Source organism: Hippocampus comes, unplaced genomic scaffold (assembly GCF_001891065.2).
Source record: "Hippocampus comes isolate QL1 unplaced genomic scaffold, H_comes_QL1_v1.1 scaffold101, whole genome shotgun sequence".
Lineage (NCBI taxonomy): Eukaryota > Metazoa > Chordata > Actinopteri > Syngnathiformes > Syngnathidae > Hippocampus > Hippocampus comes.
The window spans coordinates 740,218-763,876 of NW_017805451.1; the positions used below are offsets into that span (position 1 = coordinate 740,218).

A 23,659-nucleotide genomic window follows, 5' to 3' on the forward strand; every position below is an offset into this window, starting at 1 on the left:
TGCGGCAGCGTGATTTTCTTGTTTGCGGAAGCCATATAGGTACTCTACATGCCGGTAGGGAGGCTTGATCGCAGTCATTATCCTGAGTAGCACTCAGTGTAATCAGCGCTGGCTCTTTGGCATGGAGCTTGGATTAATTTCAAGAATGAGCTGAAACAATTGATTGACTGACTGCTCGGCCTGATGGATAGCAGTCGGACCGATGGTGGCCTGACAGGGAGGGAACATGAGGCTTAGCTTTGCAAAATGGAGACAAATCGTACAAGAAAAGAAAAGTTGCCTCGTGATACCAAATTGTTGAAGGGGGGGGGGAAAAACAACCACAAGGTGTCATATGTTCTGTTTGTTGCAGGTGAACCAATGTTAGTAGGAGGCATCTTCTTAATTAAGAAGGTTGCCCAAAAAAAAAAAAAAACACTCCCAAACATTTCAAATTCACACGTATAATTTTCACACGTGATGTGATATGTATTTTGATCACGTGATCGCTTTCAGTTTGTCTGCCATGTTGGAGATTCAAATTGGGTGGATGATCAAGGCTTGAAACAGAAAGACTAGCAGAAGAACTTGTATTCATTTTTGGTGGTTCGCATTTCCTCTATTAATCTGATCAGTGAACCGCAGCTATGTGGTACATTTTTCACACTCCTTATATGTACTTAGATCAGGCCTAAAAAGTTGCCAGTATAAGGGGAACTTTGAATGCGGTGGCCAAAACATGACATGATGACAAGGTGGACAACATACAAAACGACGCTCCCTGCACAATTCAAACAATTCAAACATCAAACATCTCTGCTGGTATGCTTTACTTTGTGCCAAGACAAGCGGAAATTTACAAAAGAGACAGTTTTACTTTTTGACCCAGAATAGTTGACAGCTTTAGCTTTACTTTAGCTAAAACTACGTTGCCTTTGCCCAACATTAGCATCAAGGCTAGAAAGCAATTAGCGCGATGAGAATCCGATACCATTCTGGCTGTTTCTGATGTTTAGATTGAATATAGTACAGCAACAATAATAGACTATTTAGCTATACATTTTACAAAAAAATTGCGCGCACTGCTGCTTTACTTTTGACAAATGTTCAGTTATCTCGTCCTGATTCAAAAGTGGCACCGCTAAATGTAACTGGTGAAGTGAGATTCCGACCCATATCGCTTCAACCAAACATGACACCATAATTCGCCATTTTTCTTAACATTGGTTAGCAAATGTAGCTATTCGATTCGAAACAATGGAGACATGAGGACAGAGGTGTGTGATGTCATGGGAAAACGCTTCACGGGACAGAATATATTATTACCGGTAATCATATAATATTTGCCTATTTTATTTGTGGGTTTTTTTTGTCATCTCGACAACAATGCTTGCGTGTGTCATTAGTATTTGTGTTTTCCCCAAGCGCAGCCAGTAAATTAATCGAGGCCAGTCTGCAAAGTTTTGGGTATAATGTTGTTTTGATGTCAACCTTTGTTCCATTTCATCACAATTGAATCACCAGAACCTTAAAAGGGGTCTTGGACCCTTCAATAGTGCAGTCCTTCTAAATATATGCATTTAATTTGATCTATTTGGAAAAGAATTGCCGTAATTGTGACACGCTGTGTGGTGGAGGGACTTGAAGAGTGATCGGGGGGGGGAGAGGACTGTCATTTATCACATTGAACTTCAGTTTAATTTAATTCAGCTCAACTTTATTGTCATTCCCCTCCAGTGAAGTCATTCCGTTTGACTCTAGTGCACGGAGAAAGGACACAAATCTTACTTTGTGCAACCAGGCAAGTGAGAGTGAAGTGCAAACAGCACAATCATGAGCAGGAAGAATGTGGTGGATCACACAAAACAACCAAATCGCACATCAGTATTCCGAAAGCAAACGGTGCTTAATAGTGCATCGAAGGAATGGTTGCATAAAACGGAGGTGTTCTTTAATCCAAACAAATGGCCGACATTAAGGCTCCTTAATAAATAGATTGTGCTGCCAAAGAGGATAAGACGCCTCCCATGTCAGACAGTTTTGTGTGAATTTGGCTGAAATGACTTTGAGTAACTGTTAGAAATGAACTAAAATTTGCATCTTGGGATTTTAGGATGAAGGCAAAATTTACTGCCAAGTTAGTCCTAAAATGGACAGTTTGGTGAATTTAGAATGGCTGTTTTCAGTCTGTCTTTGCAAGGCTGACCTATTCACCACACGGGGTTTCTTTAGGAAACTTTATTAGAAGATTTGGGAAGCTTTGGACTAACACCCACCAGAGCGGGAGAGAGAGGAGGATATGAAAAGAAACATTTTTGAAAGAGCTGTTTGTCCTTGCACAGGAGAGGCAACAAAGGAGAGCGAAAAGCGTGTACCCGTTCCTGTGTCTGTCTTCAAAAGTGTGCAGTTTATTTCTTTCTTGTGACATTGGACAAGGACGATTCCTTCTTTATTGAAGTCTGATTTCCTTTCCGGGATGGATACATACCAAGCACTATTCACTCGACAAAATCTCATATTGTATTGTGTGAGGACAAGATCCTGTGTGCATTCTAACCGCTATTTTTTTTTTTTTTTTTTTTTTTTACAACGTTCAGGGAACTGACAACACATACTTGCAAAATAGGAACTACAAGAAAGTGAAATTTGGGTTTTCACATTTTGTTTTCATTTACCTGCAATATTACCACAGAGGTTATACTGGTACCTGTCCCGTAACAGTTGATTTGTTTTTATAAATTTCAGATTTTTGTGGACGTTTAAAGGCAGAAAACAAACAAAAAAAACCAACTATTCACCATACATGAATTGATTCGTCAGCCACAGAATTTGGAAGGTCATCTGTACTTATCTGACTTACGGTGCTGTTACGCTTTCATTTTAAAGGTCAATACATTTTGCACACTTAATTAGGACCATCTGCATGACGAGATCCTCGGGTAAGAACACGAGGAACCACTCTCAGCATGACGAGCCAAAAAAATTTTTGCCCTACCTATGCGGTACATCATAAATAATATAATTACTATTATTTGTACCGCACATTACTTCTCTTTTTTTTTTTTTTTTTTTTTTTTTTTTGACGAACTGTATGTCTATGATAATGCTTCTGCTCTCCTGTGCAAGTTTTTGGTTTTTTTTAAGTCTGCTGTGTCACATGGATAAAACAGCATATTTATCAAACACACTCATCTTGGAGTAGTAACATTAATGATCTCATATCAGCCTGTGTGAGTGTGTGTGTGGGGGGGGGGGTGTCCATGCATCCACGCACAATGATGAATTAAAGTTGGGTTGTTCTATCAGTCATACATGCTGCAATGTGATTTTTTTAATCTTGTGTGTGTGTGTGTGTGTGTGTGTGTGTGTGTGTGTGTGTGTGTGTGTGTGTGTGTGTGTGTGTGTGTGTGAGGGTGTGTGAGGCTCTTCACGTTTGATTCAACAGGGCCTCTGTTGGCTGGTTTCATAGGAAAGGTTGAATGTAATCCCAAACTAATGCACGGGCAAAACCAGCGCTGTGGATGGATTTGGGTGTCAAACATGTCTAATAAGAAGGAACACAAAAACAATTCGCGGGTATTATGATGAATATTGTAGCACTCAGTAATAGAGTAGGCATACATTTGAGCAGTCTAGTTGCATCAAATTTGAAAGACTTTCTATTTTTTTTGTTTTAATTTTAGGTTTGGGAGAAAATCCTCCACATGTGTTTCGTTGTTGTCGCTTCATCGACTACAGAAGTAGTCTGCAGCTTTCGTTCTTCATGAGGGAATTAGTAGAAGGCTTTGAGCTTCAGCTCAGCGCTGAACTATTAGCAAAACACACACACACACACACACACACACACACACACACACACTGCGTGATCTGCAGTAATGTTTCAGTTCCATTTAATTCAATTTCAAAATTGTATTTTCGTGAAAATAGGGATCCAAAAATGCACCCCGCGACCTCCTCCCCCAAAAAATCAACTAAGTCAACAAAGAGAAACCTGTTGAGGATCTGAGTTCTTTGCAGCTCCGTTTTGTCGGTGGATACGGATCTTTTGGAGCGTCAAAAAAACTTTTGGGAAAAAAATTGGAAGGAGTCATGCAAACGATTGAATTTCCTTTTGTCCACAACGACAACAACAATGCCTACCATGCTAAATTTAAGGGCCATGAAAAATGTTTTTTTAATTTTTTTTTAATTGACAGTGCACTATATCATCGTGTATCTTTGTGATCTTCTCTTTTTGCATATAAATTGGTCTCATGAGTTCTGCATGCCCAGGACTGTGTCTAACTACGCATTTGTTTTCCATCATCTGCGCTGCGTGACTCTGACTGTTTGTGTGGTATGAAAGACCATCTGTTGTGTTTTGTTTTTGTGAGTTGCAAAAGAAATATCAAAATTCACGTTTATGTCCTCTGAAAATGTGTCAGCGGTAGTCTAAATTGGTTTCTGATAAGGAGCGAAAAGGCTGTGCATCAAGCATGTCACTTATTGTTCTGCTTTTGTTCAAAATTCATTCGATTCTGTTCATCGCGTGCATGCGTTTGACGGCATGAATTGGAGACTTTTCGGACCCCGAGTAGCAATTTGCAATTACATCCTAATATTTGTTGAGGCCCCCTGGTTGTGAAACATGATACAAGAATGCCATATTTGAAAGTATTGTGCAAACAAAGGTTGGAATTTGTTTTCCTAACTTAAAAGAGGGTTTGGGACGAAGGACACCACATCTAAAGATGTTCAACTCTGAATGCAAAATAAGCCACGATAAGGGAGCTTTTTAAATGTGGGGGGTGCGGGGAGGGGTGGTGTTCCATTTAGACTACACATTCACTATTAGGAAGTGCAAGCAGGCCAATCCAAGCTTCTTCCTCACGGGCTAAATATATATATATTTTTTTTAATCCCCTATTCTCATTTTTACTCAGCATTGTGCTTTAGACCTACAGCGCTTACAAGTTACATGGCATTTTTTTCTGAAAGTGAAGAATGTACATCTGCATTCTAGTGCAAGACTGTGTGAGGTTTTCCAAAGTAAGCCCGAGCTTATCGGCGGATATGTAAGCGATGAATGAATGATGCGGCGCATGAGTGATGCAATGCTGTGCCAACTGCTTTGTTTCACTCTCCTCCCCTTCATGTCATATTCATTTCTGAAAGAAGGTCATCGGGTCCACTGGGGCAAATTTCCTCGATACCCCCTCACCCCCTTCTTCCCCAAGACTTACAACTGCCGAAAACACAATAGTATAAACCTCCCAAAGCTTCTCGTCGTCAAACATAGCTTGACATTTTGAAGAAATAACCTCACAGGTGTAAATTCTTGACTGACTCTCCAAGTCATCACGGCCAACTGAAGCCACAGACACACAAGGCTGCAGGCTTTCATACAAAATAAATCTATTGTAGACTTAAATTCAGTATACGGTCTAATTGGATTTCATTTCAATTTTATTGTATGTCTATTATTGAAATGCCATTCTGGATTGTGTTTATGATATTTACCCTTTGCGGGATAATCGGAAACCCAAAATTAGCAATGTGCTTCTGGATATGAATACATTAACATTAAATTTCCCTGGGAATTGTGTGAAGGAGAAGCAATCGGACTCTGGGGAGGGAAAACAAAATACACACCACAATGGGCTGGTAAAAGACGTAGCTTGTATAAAGAAAATATTGCCTCTTCCATCCTTCAGCAGGCGCAGGCAGTATGAATGTAGCTGTCATGAACAGAGTTAACACATATTCAACCCATCAGCAATGAGATACAGTTTGCAAAGGCTTATGAATGTATGAATGAACAAGCCCAGGCATCCAAGCAACTGAGAACAGTTGGAAAAAAAAAAGAATCGCACAGTATGCCTTTTTTATAAAAGCTCACCTGTTCTCGCTGTTAATATTGCATCATATTGCCGGTTTCTTCCAGAAGCCGTTACACCTGTATTCTTTTCATCAGTATCTATTCTTTTTATCGAAAATTTGGAACAATTGCGGGAACTCAATTGTTAAGAGAAAGAACGGGTGCAGACCTGATGAATTTTACGTCAGCTGAACTGAAGCGGGATTCTTTTGAGAGTGTCAAGGGAGGGGTCGAAAGCCAACAACAACTTCTGTACTGTAAATGAAGTGACAAGAGTAGTTTGAGGAACACTCAATCAAGCGTCGCTTTCTGTCTGTCACCTGGAGAAAGGGCATTTCGACCGGAAACATTTTTTTTTTGTGTGTGTGTGTGTGTGTGTGTGTGTGTGTGTGTGTGTGTGTGTGTGTATTTGCCAAACGATTGAATTTCCTTTTGTCCACAACGACAACAACAATGCCTACCATGCTAAATTTAAGCGCCATGAAAAATGTTTGTTTTGTTTTTTTAATTGAAAGTGCACTATATCATCGTGTATCTTTGTGATCTTCTCTTTTTGCATATAAATTGGTCTCATGAGTTCTGCATGCCCAGGACTGTGTCTAACTACGCATTTGTTTTCCATCATCTGCGCTGCGTGACTCTGACTGTTTGTGTGGTATGAAAGACCATCTGTTGTGTTTTGTTTTTGTAAGTTGCAAAAGAAATATCAAAATTCACGTTTATGTCCTCTGAAAATGTGTCAGCGGTAGTCTAAATTGGTTTCTGATAAGGAGCGAAAAGGCTGTGCATCAAGCATGTCACTTATTGTTCTGCTTTTGTTCAAAATTCATTCGATTCTGTTCATCGCGTGCATGCGTTTGACGGCATGAATTGGAGACTTTTCGGACCCCGAGTAGCAATTTGCAATTACATCCTAATATTTGTTGAGGCCCCCTGGTTGTGAAACATGATACAAGAATGCCACATTTGAAAGTATTGTGCAAACAAAGGTTGGAATTTGTTTTCCAAACTTAAAAGAGGGTTTGGGACGAAGGACACCACATCTAAAGATGTTCAACTCTGAATGCAAAATAAGCCACGATAAGGGAGCTTTTTAAATGTGGGGGGTGCGGGGAGGGGTGGTGTTCCATTTAGACTACACATTCACTATTAGGAAGTGCAAGCAGGCCAATCCAAGCTTCTTCCTCACGGGCTAAATATATATATATTTTTTTTAATCCCCTATTCTCATTTTTACTCAGCATTGTGCTTTAGACCTACAGCGCTTACAAGTTACATGGCATTTTTTTCTGAAAGTGAAGAATGTACATCTGCATTCTAGTGCAAGACTGTGTGAGGTTTTCCAAAGTAAGCCCGAGCTTATCGGCGGATATGTAAGCGATGAATGAATGATGCGGCGCATGAGTGATGCAATGCTGTGCCAACTGCTTTGTTTCACTCTCCTCCCCTTCATGTCATATTCATTTCTGAAAGAAGGTCATCGGGTCCACTGGGGCAAATTTCCTCGATACCCCCTCACCCCCTTCTTCCCCAAGACTTACAACTGCCGAAAACACAATAGTATAAACCTCCCAAAGCTTCTCGTCGTCAAACATAGCTTGACATTTTGAAGAAATAACCTCACAGGTGTAAATTCTTGACTGACTCTCCAAGTCATCACGGCCAACTGAAGCCACAGACACACAAGGCTGCAGGCTTTCATACAAAATAAATCTATTGTAGACTTAAATTCAGTATACGGTCTAATTGGATTTCATTTCAATTTTATTGTATGTCTATTATTGAAATGCCATTCTGGATTGTGTTTATGATATTTACCCTTTGCGGGATAATCGGAAACCCAAAATTAGCAATGTGCTTCTGGATATGAATACATTAACATTAAATTTCCCTGGGAATTGTGTGAAGGAGAAGCAATCGGACTCTGGGGAGGGAAAACAAAATACACACCACAATGGGCTGGTAAAAGACGTAGCTTGTATAAAGAAAATATTGCCTCTTCCATCTTTCAGCAGGCGCGGGCAGTATGAATGTAGCTGTCATGAACAGAGTTAACACATATTCAACCCATCAGCAATGAGATACAGTTTGCAAAGGCTTATGAATGTATGAATGAACAAGCCCAGGCATCCAAGCAACTGAGAACAGTTGGAAAAAAAAAAGAATCGCACAGTATGCCTTTTTTATAAAAGTTCACCTGTTCTCGCTGTTAATATTGCATCATATTGCCGGTTTCTTCCAGAAGCCGTTACACCTGTATTCTTTTCATCAGTATCTATTCTTTTTATCGAAAATTTGGAACAATTGCGGGAACTCAATTGTTAAGAGAAAGAACGGGTGCAGACCTGATGAATTTTACGTCAGCTGAACTGAAGCGGGATTCTTTTGAGAGTGTCAAGGGAGGGGTCGAAAGCCAACAACAACTTCTGTACTGTAAATGAAGTGACAAGAGTAGTTTGAGGAACACTCAATCAAGCGTCGCTTTCTGTCTGTCACCTGGAGAAAGGGCATTTCGACCGGAAACATTTTTTTTTTGTGTGTGTGTGTGTGTGTGTGTGTGTGTGTGTGTGTGTGTGTGTGTGTATTTGCGGAAAACATTTTTGGGGTGCAAAAAGCCTTGTGAAAACATGTCAGTTAGCAAGTATGTTTAGTGATGCGTTTACAAAAAAAAATGGTGCAACCAATCACTTAAGCTAAACCGTAACAATACAATTGTACCTTGTCCTTCTCCACCTGCAATGTTATGGGAAATATAGTTGGTAACAAACACATGACTGATTTATTTATTAACCCTTTCATGCACCCTGTAACCTGATAACACGATAAGCTGTCCGCTGTAGCAACCGCTTTCCTGCTCACGTTTCACATTAGCATGCGTGGTGCTAACTGCACCATTGCCTTGGACAGAGAGCTGGGTGCAACCTATTACCAAAACATGACTATTAGGAGAGCGAGACAAGCTTATTAAGATACATGAGTGTTGTCATTACATCACCGCCCTGTAAGTCCAAATTGGATAGCTCTCCGGTTCAACTATTCGGCCGGGTCGAAGCTCAATTGTAACTTCACGTGGCTGGGAATGACTTGCCTGGACACAAAAGTTTTTACGTTGAAGTGAATTCACAGCGCATTGTGCATGTCCGCCGTACAATTGCGTCTTGTAGGCTGTCATCAGAGGCAGCAAGTCGTGACGACACTTTTGCTGCGAACATCAAGCAACCTGCCTCATTATCAATGTTGGGCGCAATGTTGTGTTCAGACTAAAGCCATGAAAGAACTCAACAAGCAGACGTGCGCTGACTGGGGACAAGCTGAACGTGAGCGCTCGTGCCCTTCTGATGTTTTCTGTAAGAAGGTCGCTGGTACGGAATTACGAATAAAGGCGAGTGTGAGTGTGTGTGTGTGTGTGTGTGTGTGTGTGTGTGTGTGTGTGTGTGTGTGTGTGTGTGTGTGTGTATATGTGTGTGTGTGTGCGGAAGAGAGAGGTCTGTTTTGAATGAAAGAAGTTTGGAGCAGACAGGCAAGTCGAGCTACAGGAATGTCAACAAGCCAAGGGATAGTCTCTGTCTACACGTGTGGGCAAAGTCGCAGAGCCACCCAAAATGAATTTGATGACATGCACTTATCCATACTGGCTCAACCACAACAATATCACACACGCCGTTTATTGTTATATGCAAGGACGCGGCATGTTGACAAAAGAAAAAAAAAAAAAAAACCTTTTTCGCAGTCTTCAGTGATAATTTTACAGTTTGAGCCCTGCGAGTCCGAGGGACTCGCTGATTAGAAGCGTATGAGTCCCATTATGCATTTAGAGAGTCCCAAATTTCGAATTCTGAAATGGTCTACTTATTCAATTTCATATGATAATAACACAAACAAAAACAATATACATTTATAATAGGTTTATTTCTTATAAACAAAATGCTGCAAAAATGTAAATAATTCAGGCGTGCAAGATTTGCTGAGAAATAGGTTCTTATTTCATCCCATGGTTCAGTCTTTGAGTTCATATCTCCGCAATAAACTTTCGCAACACTTGTTCGCAACACTTGTTTTAACATGACAGAACTTGGCAATTGTCTGCTTTCCACGAAGTGAAGGCCGATCTCGCCAATCTCGTCACGCGAGATTACTTAACGCGAGATCAAAACAGCAATGGTGGCGATTGTCAAACTGCGTTCGTTGCTGGAAAAAAAGATTTACCGTCGTTTTTTTGTTGTTTTTGTTTTTTGACTAAGAAATTTCCATGCGTCCCAAAAACGCACATTATTTGGAACTGTGCGTCTGGCGGGAAAATTATGCGCGGGACGCAGACGTTAACGAGATGGCTGACTCTTGCATCAACAGAGACAGAGCATGTGCTTTTTAGATGTGCAATGAGCCGTATGAAATAAACAACAAACATCCCTGAACGTCCTTATAGCCGGATGTAATATAACTGACAATAGAGGTGTATGTCTTTATCAGCCAACCAACAAATAAGCATACTTCCTTATCTGTGAATGCATGACTCTCTGCTGTCTGTCTATGCTTTCCGGAATATACCCAGAAATCACGAGAATTGCAATGGCTGTCTTTCCGACATTGTTTGTCATTGCCAAATGTCATCGGCAAAGCTAAATGTATCCAGTTTAGTTGGCTGTAGAATGTACTGCCTGGTGCAGAATGTACAGAGCATATGGGGAAATGTTGTTTTATAATTTACGGTACGGTTAGGGATGATTTAACAGTTTACTCCGCTCCCCAACCCTTACTTCAGTACAGACAGGTTATCTGGTGTCTGTATAGTGCACGCGCCCTGTGATCTGTGGTCCTGTCGACCAGTACAAGGTGTAAACTGCCTTTTGCTCAAAGTCAGCTGAGATACGCCGCAGCTCCCCCCCAAACCCTGAATAGAATATTTTGTGCATAGGCTTTATATAAAAACGAAAATAGATATTTCCAGTGTAACGTACAGGACATCATATTTTGTTTCTGGAAAGTGGGGAAAAAAAACAAACCGTAATATCTCATTCCAGGGTGAAAATGTCAACATTGAAATTGAAAAGCATCTTCAGTCCCAACTGTACAGGCAATGTCATCATTCGCATAACATTCTTTACCGCCATATGTTTCACAGAAGAGTACAGATTTTTCATCACTGCAACAGCACAATGTAAAATGATGAAAACTTTCCATTTTACCCCTTTAATTGACCCATGTGATACTTCGGCACTAAAGAGACTTTAAATTCCCCAACAACGGGCCCACAGCAGTCTTAATCTGAACTGCCTTGAATGAGCGCCATTAGTTCAGACATTGTTGCTTCTTTATTGACCCGAATGCGCGGGCGCAGTCCAAATTCCGCCGGTAAAGTTTTTCCGAACATTTTGGTGAACCACGCCAAAGGTTCAACTGCACAGCAAGAGATTTTGAATTGGATATATTAAAAAGACAATATTTGTCTTTGTCTCTAAAAAAATATAGATCTGTATTGTATAAGACATGTCATAGATCGAAAAAGAACGATTCCAGATGATGACCGTGTTTTACCTGCAGGTTAGAAAACGCTGAACAGCTGCCACTCTTTACACAATAGCATGAGATTGGAACTCTCCATATTTCGGGGGTGTCTGTGTGGTACGAGCACAAGCGTGTGCACGCATTGTGTATATTGCCGCTCTAGGTGTGTTACATTTCAACAGTCACACATGATTGATTGCAGCTCTTGAGCTACTCATGTGCAGGTCCCTTGATACCATTGCAAAGTGTTTGGGGAAACTCACTCTGGAAACACAGTAGGCAGACAAGAATAGAAGAAAAGGAAAAAAAAAAACCTCATTCTTGGATTTCAGTAAGTCTCAGCGGTGGCGGGGAAATAGCCTCAAGTCAAGTTGGAATGGTGCCCCCCCCCATCGATCGCTGACTCAAACAAGAGTGGAAATGATGCTGGAAGTTTTTACAAATAACTTTTTATTTTGGGTAAGACACATTTTGATCCTGTCGAGAGTTTGGCCAATTTTCTTGACAATTTTCAAATTCCTGTGGCAAGGTCATGGCGTATTGGCACCACATGTATCCTTGACGAAGGCACTCATATTCGCCGATGTTATCTTAACCCAGCGACGCTGTCATATATCGCCGTCCATTAATGAAGTCGCTCCTCGCTTCTCTTCTCGCCTATACCTTTTGAAGTTCCTCCCTTCCCAGCTGCAGTTTAGCTCAAACAATCGCACACTATGTTATTCCTTATCCCCTTGTGAACCTCTTCCGTGGTTGCTCTCTGCACCATTTACGCCACTCCTAAGCTTCCATATAATCTTCCCATTTTCAATCAGAAGATAGGAGATATTTTCCTATCACTGATCCTTCTATGTCAGTGTCCCCCCCCCCCACCCCCCTACCAATCTGAAGAATAAATGAGCTGGCTGGTATTAGCATTGACCTTCACTTGGCTGCTCGGGGAAGGCTCAGGGTGATGTTAACCACATTATTAACCAATAAGATGAGGACTGCGAGGGAGGTTTCTTCAGGCTTATGTGGGAATTATCATGCATATGAAGTCCAGCCAACGGGGAGTCAAAAACTCCTAATTAGAAAGTGATATTTGCATATCAATGTGTCCTATAGCATTCAAGAAAGAGGACTAAAATCACAAGGAAGCCGTCTCGAGACTTTTGGTTGGTGACTGCACAACTCCTACCTAAGAAAACTGCTGCTGATCTGACAAAAAAAAAAAAAAAATACTATTAATAATGAAAACAAGATGCAGGTGATGGATCACCACAGTATACCTCACATCTGAGTTCCGAACATATCGGAGGAAATTGAAACAGCATGTTCTTAAATGATGAATGAACAAGAAAAGCAAGGCTCGGATTTAGGATTCGCACAAGCAAAAACACGACTCTTGGGCTGTGTTTCTAGAAGAATATTTGTGCCGTTTGAGTTTGAAATGGAATTTCACATCTCACATGAAGGACACAACTGCCTGGACACATACGTCACGCCTCTCCTTCAGGCGGGAATGTGAATTGGAAGACCGTTACAACGGCTCACAATGTTCAAGCTGTAAATACTCGAGTTTCCCTTTTCTTTCATGTTTCGTAATGAACAGTTATTTGTTGAGTGCCTTTCCTGAGTGAGTACAAGGATGCTCCAAAGCAGTTGTCCTTCTGTATTTTATTATTCCTTTGCATGCCCAATATGTGCATGAGGGAACATTGTGACTTGTGCTGTTTATTAGTCTCATCAATTTGTACTCACTGCTGCAGCCTGGAGGTGGTTATCCGTAACTGAATTTGGTGGTGAAAGGTACTTAATAACGCGTTACCGGCATCACTGATCATAACTGTTTGAAAATGTTCTGTCACTTCATTATTCATAGTTATCCGAAACATTTGAAGTCTATACTGTATAATACATAACAAAGCACCGTTACCCAGCTGCTCTCCCGTTCCTTTTTTTTTTTTCTCTCAGTTCTTCATACTTCCGAGTTAATTCTCAAGAATTTTTCCTCCCCTCCTCGTTTCATGACCTCTCTAATCAGGGCTTGTAAAATATTAACTGCTCACTCACAACATCCTCCCTCCCGTGCTGCCCCTCCTCTTTCTGCAACGACGACTTCATCCGATCCGTCTAACACTCTCTCCATGTTCCTCCCAGGACACCTCGAAAAAGTCAAGGCGCAATTAACTTTGTTGCTTGTGAATCTTTTTTTTTTTGTCAACTCCGGTTGTTCCTGCAAGCCTCCCAGATCAGAGGCATCATACTATGACTGATTCAAACACGCGGACGGACAGAACGACACACGCACACACACACCTGACTGTGAAAAGGCAAGTGCATTGGGGCCTGAGATAAGATGACAGGAAACAGGAAGTAGATTTATATGAGCACTGATGCCCTGACTCATGCACACATAAACACTTTTGCAGCTGCCGCTGCCTCAGCGCTCACATGAAAGTAGCGGCAAATGCCGAGCGAGAGTGACTCTTAATCACTCGGATGAGAAAAAGAGACAGGAGGAAGTGATAACTTAATTCCAAGATGTTTGCCGAGGAAGTGTAATATGGGAGGGAACAAGAGGGTGGGTGCGGAAGTGCGCATTGCCATGCATGATCCCGTTCATGTGTGTTTGTATTTCTATGCCTGCCTTGCCTGTGAGCGTATCAGCATGTTTCTACGTATTATATAGCTGAACCGGTGCATTACTGTGTGTGCGGCTTCAAACCGCCAACAGCAGTTTAGTACCACTGCTTATTATGTCACGCAGCAGTTTAACGGACCGCCATCTTGCAAATCATCGGGAATGATTTAGCATTTTGCTGTGTTGTATTTTTCGTAAAACTGCAATGAGCTCCACATGCTGACTGAGGCAAGAAAATGACTGGATGATGATGTACAAGCTACGAACTGCATCGTGATGAATGGACGTGTTGCCCTGCATATAATGGAAACAAGTGTTTTATTAAACTTTGAATTAAGTGCAAGTCGAACTACTCCGATAGGTGCACTCCCTATCTATTATGGCTGTAAGTTCTGTCCCATATTTGATACGCAATATAATAATGGAAACTTTTTTTCATCGTCATTCCGATTGCAAATAATATATGTATATTAAGGAAGATGATATACACAAAGTATATTCCTAATAGTATTTTATTTTGTGCAATGTAACTTCGGCAAGTTTTTAGAAGCACTTAATGGGAAATAGTCAGGGTCTTGGGGGATCTACGCCATTTCCATCTCTGTTTCCCACCGGGTAGTGGAAATGCTTCCATACAAGTGCCCTAAATGAGCTTGGGGAGTTTGTAATTTCAGGGTTCTCTGGTCCGCCCTCCTCATGTCGTTTAACAGGACAAGCATAAGCGGTAGCCACACTTTAGCCCGCTCAAGTCGGGTGTCCGTCACAAAAAGCAGTCACATGACATGCAGATTCTGATAGATAGATAGATAGATAGATAGATAGCTGCTATCTATCTATCTAGTTATATAGCGAGCGAGCTAGCTATCCAGCCATTCCAGACTCTGCAAAGTAAAGCTGACCCGTCACATTTCATCCCGCTAGCTATCAGCCATTCCAGACTCTGCAAAGTAAAGCTGACCCGTCACATTTCATCCCATCCTTTTCAGTAACACCTGCACCTTACATTTCTACATAAAAATTGCATAAAATTGTCCATCTTTTTATTTTTTATTGTTTTTTATTTTTTAGGTTGCCCGAGTGTTCTCATCAACGTATAAAAAATTGGAAACATCTGTTAATTGTTTTCTCCCGACCCTGATACAGCTGCTACTCTACTTGCACGCTCTCCATCCAAATTGCTTTGGGGGCCCTGCATACCCATTCTCATACATAATCGCAAAGACTGAGAACACTTATTCGTGAAACAACTTGCTCGCAAAAACACTTGGAATAGTTTTCTAAAAGTAGCATGCATTGAAATCACTCATGTTTTATCAATGAAATACAATTTGTTTCTGCTGCCACCAAGAATGGTTCATTTGTTACTAACGCACAAAGCCTATTTATTTAGTTGCATCACGTTTTAGATGATTGGTTGATTTCATTTTCAGTGGCAGCAAGCAGCTGTCTAATACTAGGGGGAAAAAAAGAGAATCATGTCGGCACAGTTCATAATGAGCAGTGTCGGTTCAAAATTTTCAATACATCACACCAAAAATACATTGTGCTAAAAAGAAAAGGCAGAAGAAAAACAGCAAGTTTACAAGAGATATTTCTTTTGATTGGAAGTCACCACTCGTGAAACAACTTGCTCGCAAAAACACTTGGAATCGTTTTCTAAAAGTAGCATGCATTGAAATCACTAATGTTTTATCAATGAAATACAATTAGTTTCCGCTGCCACCAAGAATGGCTCATTTATTACTAACGCACAAAGCCTATTTATTTAGTTGCATCACGTTTTAGATGATTGGTTGATTTCATTTTCAGTGGCAGCAAGCAGCTGTCCAATACTAGGGAAAAAAAAGAGAATCATGTCGGCACAATTCATAATGAGCAATGTCGGTTCAGAATTTTCAATACATCACACCAAAAATACATTGTGCTAAAAAGAAAAACAGCATTTTACAAGAGATATTTCTTTTGATTGGAAGTCACCATGATGCTACTTTGTACAAAATGCCGACTGGGACAACAGGAATGAATTCTTGAATATGACCCAATGGGGAACAGTAGTGCTTTAGGTATTTTAAAACCTAATTATGCAAGTAGGTGACTAAAACTCAACCTCTACACAACAATATGGAAGTTCACAATCAATATGTATCAAACTTTATCTTCCAAAACTGTACATCACATCCATACATCTACACTACAGTATAACAGTTCACGATACATTTTTTTATCAAATAACATGACACACGTACATATAAAATACATCATACTCAAGTCATTTAGATACAAAAATAAATAAATAAATAAAACACCACTTGTGTTTCTGTGGCTGCGCAGTCACCGAGTGAAAAATGTGATCCTCTAAACTAAAATTGATCATTCCGGCAGGCTGCATTTCAGTATGTCAGCTGATTCAATATTTTCCTGTTCAACTTTCAAAAGGCGAGACTCCCCTTAGGCAAACAAATGTGATTCACCGATAACTGTTCCTGTGAGTTACGGCTCGGCTGGAAAGCGACACACTCCCACGTCGCCTGATACACGCATGCCAATGAATCTACAAGCAGCTCTACACAGCGTCACATACTATACGCACACATACACGCGACACACTTGTGAGCATTCAAAGTTTGGGCCACAACACGACGGGATATCACTCTTGAGATGCGAAACCGGCATGCCAAACCTCCATTTAATTTCATGCCATAACTTGGCAATGATTTCTTGTCGAGACTCGCTGATAACATGCGTGCACAAACAACTGAAATCACAGATGCGGAATGATTGAGCGAGTCACACGCTGCACACGCGCAGCCTTGACATTTTTGGGTGTACAGTTGGTGCTCCAAAATTAAAATAAATCACTGATCTAATCTAGTGGAGGCAATGTTGGATAGATGCAAAAACCGTGTAACAATGTGAATATTGGTCTGCGCGTGTGCCTTTCTATGTGGACGCGCATTACAGCTCGGAAAAGACTAAAATCTACTCATGAACATTTTTCTAGTGTAAAATTAACATTAAATGTTGGTAATTGAGCTGGACAGTACCATTTTGTTATTGTCATTTCACATGAAATTACAGTTCATTTTGGCAGGCTGACTGGCAGGCTTAGTAGCATACTGGACTTTCCCAAATTGAACATTTCACAGAGGTGTACTTAAAAAAAAAAAAAAATTATATCTAAAAACATTGCCTTGAGAAAAATAATAATCATGTGGCAAGGAAGTAAGTCCAGAATTGAAAACGGTTCGACACCAATCCAAACTGCAACCACAATGAGAAGCCTGTCAAATGAATATACCTTTTGTCCATTTGAGATCTGTCTTATGATGTTGTTCAGGATGGTGTGGCTGTGTGAGGATTCACTTGCTCCAACTCTGATCACAGTATACAAAGCTACACACTATGGATCAAACCATTTGTAGCGCTACTTCAGTAGCGCAACTTCGTATATCTGTTCAAAAAATGCAAACAAAACAACAACATCAAGCTCCTTGATGTTGTCCTACTGGTTCAATAGCAGCCCATGCTGCAATAGTGTTTTTTATTGACTGGAATTATTTATGACCTTTACCTTAACATGTAGGTTGCAGACAGAATTAGCAAGAATGTGCAGTCTTACAAGAGTGGTGGACTTTTTTTATATTATCTTAATGACATGCAAATCTCAGGTACAAATTGAGGGCTAGTTGCAAGTGTTAAAAAAAAAAAGCCCATCGTCCTTCACTTTATGTTGAATGAATAAGCAGCAAATGGTTCTCTGGCTGTGTGTTTGTGTGTTCTTTAGGTAACCTCTGGGTAGATGTGCTTGTAATATGCGGCAGGTCTGAGCACCATTGACCTTACAGCACGTTAATGCTGCACTCTGGAAAGACGAGTGGTAACACTGCATATCAACTACAATGAACAGCGTGTGGGTGAAAAATTAAGTGGCCACTAACACCCCGGGGTGAACCTGTAGAATTCATACATAATATACAGTACTTGGCATTCATGAAAAGCTTTAAACCATGACTACACACTAGGGGCTCTATATTTGTGCCCAGCACGAATCTGTGCGCAGGGGCGGGCTACACCAAGTGTATGTATTGTCGCAGACACCCGCAAAGTACGTTTATAAGGAACTGGAAGCAGACCTCCACTGGCGGATGATATAAAGTTGGCCGAGGCCATCACAGATCACTGCAGTGAAGTGGGCACTTGGAGACCGCCCCGACAGTGAATGCCTGTGTTTTTTTAGTGGATTATCTTTGGCTACTCTGGATTTCTCTCAAATTCCAAAAAACATTCATGTTAAGATCACCCCCCTCCCACCCAGCCCCCCTCACCCACGAAATTTTTTTTTAAAAAACCCTCCAAAGTGACCTTTGGTATAAACGGGAATGTAATTGCAGAAACACCACAGATGGTACAGAGTGGCCATATTTTGTTGTGGAAATTATTCAAAAAGAGCTCATGACACTCATAATATTCATTGTTTCAGATACATCGGTTGAATAACAGGCAAAAACACCCGTTGCGACATATTTTTGACCACACGCCAACTCAATTTGTTAATATGTTCCAGTAACGGTTATCTCACACATGCGCAGTGAAAGCTAGCAGACAAGTCTGACGTTAGCGGAAAGCTAACGAGTAGAGGCTAACCCTGTTCGACAGTAATTTTCATCGATTCAGCTGCGAGAAAAAAAAAGGGTAGCTTTTTGTGTGACGTTTCACCACCAGATTATTTTGTCTGAAATTGCCGTGACGGTGCGTGTGTGCTGATGCAACCTTGATTCATCATAGAATAAACAAATGCCATGGCACTTTACAGCTTTGTGTCATGGCGGTCGTAATACTTTGGATAATTGGACTATTGTGAGATATACAAATATATCACTAATCTATCATTTTAAAACTTAATGCTAAATGGTTCTGGAAGTGAATTTCTATAGTTGGATGATCTGTAATTAGTTCTTTGTCTGTTTTTGACATGGCTAGCAACCAGTTTGCAGCGTAGTGCCTCTCACCCAAAGTCAGGCTCCAGCTGTCCCGCGACTCTAATGAGGATCTTTGCTATAAAATATACGGATTGCTTAACAATATATCTCTTGTGTTTTATTGTTTTTACAATGCCGGTAGCAAACAAAATCGACTTCACAACAGTATGAAGAAAATGCAGCTTCTTGTGACCGTTTAGTTTACAACATTCGTCAAAGAAAATCTGCATTACCGCCTCTGGTTTGTGTCTCGGAGACTTTGAACTTTGTGAAGGACGTTAATGATTTTCATTCGCATTTGATAGCTCATAACATTGTTCTTATGCTACTAACAATGCCCTGTCTATTACAAAAAGATCAATAGCACTTGAGCTGAATGCCATTATGGTTATTAGGCCTACTTGCTCGTATGGTGATGAGGCATGAGGGCATTATGCAGCACAATGTAGGAGTCGGTGCGGATGCGTGAGTGAGTTTCTTCATTGGCGCATCTGTTACTCCATGTTACGGTTTGTATCATTTGGCTTTTTCTTGATGTCAAATTTTCGACAAATACTTGACGAATATAAGCATTTCAGCAGAATATAGAGAGGGGTTTCAAGGTGAGCAAAGAATGATGGAGAAGGGGGAGTGAAGGTGAGCAGAGAGAAAGACGGAGTGAGAACAAGATAAGAGGAACGGAGGCACCCAAAGGCGATGAGAATAACTTACAGAGGCAAGAAACAAAGACAAGAAGCCGAGATAACGGAGAATGCGCATGACACATCTTACACGGTACACCTGTCTGAACCTCAGCACGGGAGGTTGGATGTTTTTGGGACCGTTACGCTTCACCCCGCGATGAAAATAATATCAAGTCTCAAAGCATCATTTAGAACATGATTCTATATCTTTATTCTACAAAATACAGACAGTAATTAATCTCTTGAATAAGTACGACATAGCAGTATTGATTGTGGGTTGGCTTGGTGAAAAAAGAAGCCCATAACACTTAATACCACTGCATCTGCCGAACCAATAAGCCCATCCATCCGTCCCTCCATCCAACTCACGGTCATTTTTTTAGTACAGTTTCAAAGTGACTCAACTGTCCTCGAGAAGACTTTCGCCTCTTTTCTCCACTAACAAGGACACCAGCCTCTGCATCAAAGCTGAACATCAAAGTCAGACTGCTTTTATGGTGATGGAAATAAGTTTTTTTTATGTAAATAAAGCCACATATTTCCCCCTTTGATAGAGCGTGGGAGATCAAACCAAATTGGGAAGTCGTGCCACTCATGTGCACACACTATTTTGACTGTGACTCAAACAAATTGGCAAAGGCGGCAGGGTGAAGAAGGGCTGATAATGGGAGAAAAGGCGTGACTCCGAGGGCAGGAATCAAGTGATGCGTAGGTCAAGGGGCCGACGCACGGCTCAGAGGGGAAAGCGGAAAACGGAAAAGAGACAACGAATCATGTCTCGTTAATGTTAATGGGGAAAGGGATTTTCCACATGAAATATAAATGGATGTGTTACGGCACATGAAATATACATGAAACAGTGGCTGACATCTGTATCCGCCGTGTTAAGAGGCATGTCAGAGGACACGGAGAGAAGGGAGCTACCTCCACAACATTTGATCCCACTTGTCTTCTCTTTTCTGTCCGGACAAGAAGTTTTGCAAAGACAAGGATCAATGTTTCGTTGTTGGGCTTTGTTGAGCTGTTGATCCTTCGTATTCAAATGTTAATCTAACATCTTCACTTTGTGTGGTCCCGACGCGTCCCCGTGGGGCCTCTAAAGTGTACCATCTTAACCAAAACTCCCATTAGGCTCACATCTATCTCTTAATCCTGGAGGCTACGTTCCCGACATCATTCCAACCCACTGACAAGGGCATGATGATAATATGCAAAAAATTCTCAATTCCTCAACCCCTAAATACCGCTTTCAATTTTTTTCAAGCATACCAAAATATTTCACGCCACAGTTCTGGTATGACTCTGCCCACAATTTTATTCTTCCAACTTTGAGACCACAGTTCTAGCACGACTCTGCTCGCAGATAAAAAAAAAAAAAAAAGCTCTGCATGAATATGCAACAAATTACCACATGCGCGCGCACACACATACACACACACACAGAAACACTTGAAACTCTTGCTGAAAGTGTTCCCGGAAGAGTCAAAGCTGTTATTGCTGCAAGGGGGCAATAACTCATGTTCTTCCATTTTCTGACTGTAGGTGATGTCCTTATTAATGCTGACAAATGAGCAACAGTTGTGACAGATAGTTTCTTCGTGGCCATGTAATTGTAGTTGTAATTATTCGGAAAAATTGAACGGTTGCTTCTCTGTGTCTCAAGTTGCCAGGAACCAGTACGAGCGAATGGGCAGTGATGTCACCATGCAATGCGGCTCCCTGGACAATGACGCATCGGTGTCGTGGAAGGTGAACGGGACGGACGTGAAGGCCCAGCACCATCTAGAAGGCCCAAGGCTGATACTGACCCAAGTGGACCTGGGCCACAATGGCCTCTACAGCTGCTTTCAGAACCCAAACGGAGAGAGACGTGACACCATCAACCTCCGCATCGGCAGTAAGTACCCAGACAATTGTCCGCCAAATATTGCTTGCCAAACAGTCATGACTCTTTAATCATCCCGGCAGGGCACTTTGGTTATTGCTTCTGCAGAGAGTAAACAACAGACCAAATTGATGTATCCATATTGTGCAATGAAAATGCCTCTCATACAAGTAAAACATGCTTATACTCCATTACATTTATGCTTCCACAAAGCTTGCAGTATGAACTGGATTCTGGCTAAACTGGGTTATGTGGAATGTACTTTTTAAGACCATTTGATTCTTTTGCCGGCACGGTGGTCAGCTGGTTAACGGTGCAGAGGCTGTGGGTTCAATTCCAGCTCTGGCATTCTTGTGTGGAGTTTGCATGTTCTCCCCGTGCCTGTGTGGGTTTTTCCCGGGTATTCCGGTTTCCTCCCACACTCCAAAAACATTCATGGCAGATTGATGGAACACTCTAAATTTTCCATCGGTGTGATTGTGAGCGCGAATGGTTGTTGGTCTCTGTGTGCCCTGCGATTGGCTGGCAGCCAGTTCGGGGTGTACCCCGCAGACTGCCCGAAGACGGCTGGGATAGGTTCCAACAACCCCGCGACCCTTGTAAGAATAAGCGGCTTGAAAAATGGATGGAAGATAATTTTTAATATAAGTCCTCTTCCTGTTTTCACCCAAAAAATGTGGACAAGTTTGGTGAGTTTAATTTGGTTCCCAATGGCACCATTGGGTATGCTACACCCTGATCAAATTTAACAACGAACACAAGTCTGTCGCAAACCCATATGCTCTTTTTTTTTAAAGTGCCCTTCTGTTCCCCACCCATTCTGTCGCGTCTCAAAGTAGCACTTCTTTCTTTTTACTGAAGCCAGCCCACAACATATGATATCAGCACCTCTTCTACGTGCAGCAAGTGCAAACTTGAATAAACGCAATTTTGCCCGTTGCGCATGCTATTCCTATTAAAATAACCATTTGCAGACAAATCAACTGAGATCAGCATCTCGGCACGAGTATACCCTACGTACAAATATTGATCTCCTCTCAGACAAAGTTCAGTAAATAAACGTCACTCTTTGAGTAATACGGTCAACCGAAAGAACACGAGTGTGCGCCTTTGTTTAAATTTGAACACGAAATGAGCTTTTTGAAGGCAACGCAACCAGTTGGGAGATTTTAAATCAAATTTAAACATGAAGTCCCCCAAGAACACTGGGATTATTAGGCAGCTGCTACCTTTCGAGAGGGTACAAGCTGATATCTGTTTAGCATCAATCATATGGCCCGCTACTTCATAGCACCGCCAAAAATGACAGACTTTGGGGCAGCTTCATTCATCACTTCCCTGGCACTGAATAGATCCACTTGAACATATTGTGCTCTTTCTATTTTTACGACTTCTAATAAAGCAATAACCCCAGGGCAAGGTCAACCAGGTAGTATGCAAAAGGCAATACAAATGATGATGCGTTGAAATTAAAGGTAAGACGTAAGCACGTGGCACAATCACGTCCCCACTGAGATGGCGAAGGCTATTATTACTCCATGCGCCTGTCATCTTAAAGCTCACGCAGTCGAGAATGAGTCATGAATACCGTGCGAGTACATGCAAACTGTGGCACATGTCACGTTTCCATGCAAATATTTGATGAATGAGTCAGTATGGAGGCGCGACAGTTGGGTTAATCTCACTGGAAATGATGAATTGCCAACTGCTGCAATAATACCCAATTGCTGAGCATTTTATGTGATGCTACATCATGTCATGAGGATGAATGATGCAAACGGGTGAGTGAGATGCATGTTAAAATGTCTTTTCACCGCTCGTAATTTTGTGCAGCAGAATGACACTTGTAGTGGTCTCGAGCACGAGTGTGCGTGTGTGTGTGTGTGTGTGTGTGTGTGTGTGTGTGTGTGTGATTAATAGAGGGAGCCAGTGCCATTTGCATTGTGCAATTATTCAGAGAGGGTCAATTCCAAGTTTGTGCGCGTAACCCTTTTTACTCCTTGGTAGTTGTCATTGTAATTGTCCTGATAATAGTTTAGGTTTATGTTGGTTGCTGTCACGCCGGCGTTCCATTTGTGTGTTTGTTAAGCGCCGCCGACGCAACGTGCCTCGGCGAAAAAGTGTTGCACAGCGACAGCGATCGTG

At 41.4% G+C, this 23,659-nt stretch overlaps 1 protein-coding gene across 1 annotated transcript in view; it reads left to right on the forward strand.

The window, feature by feature from the left end:
• cntfr (ciliary neurotrophic factor receptor) overlaps positions 1 to 23,659 on the forward strand; it is a 192,441-nt gene that overhangs the window by 77,617 nt on the left and 91,165 nt on the right. Inside the window, exon 4 of the mRNA XM_019874069.1 lies at positions 21,293 to 21,526. Coding sequence (XP_019729628.1) covers positions 21,293 to 21,526 — 234 coding nt within the window. The remainder of the gene's footprint in view (positions 1 to 21,292; positions 21,527 to 23,659) is intronic.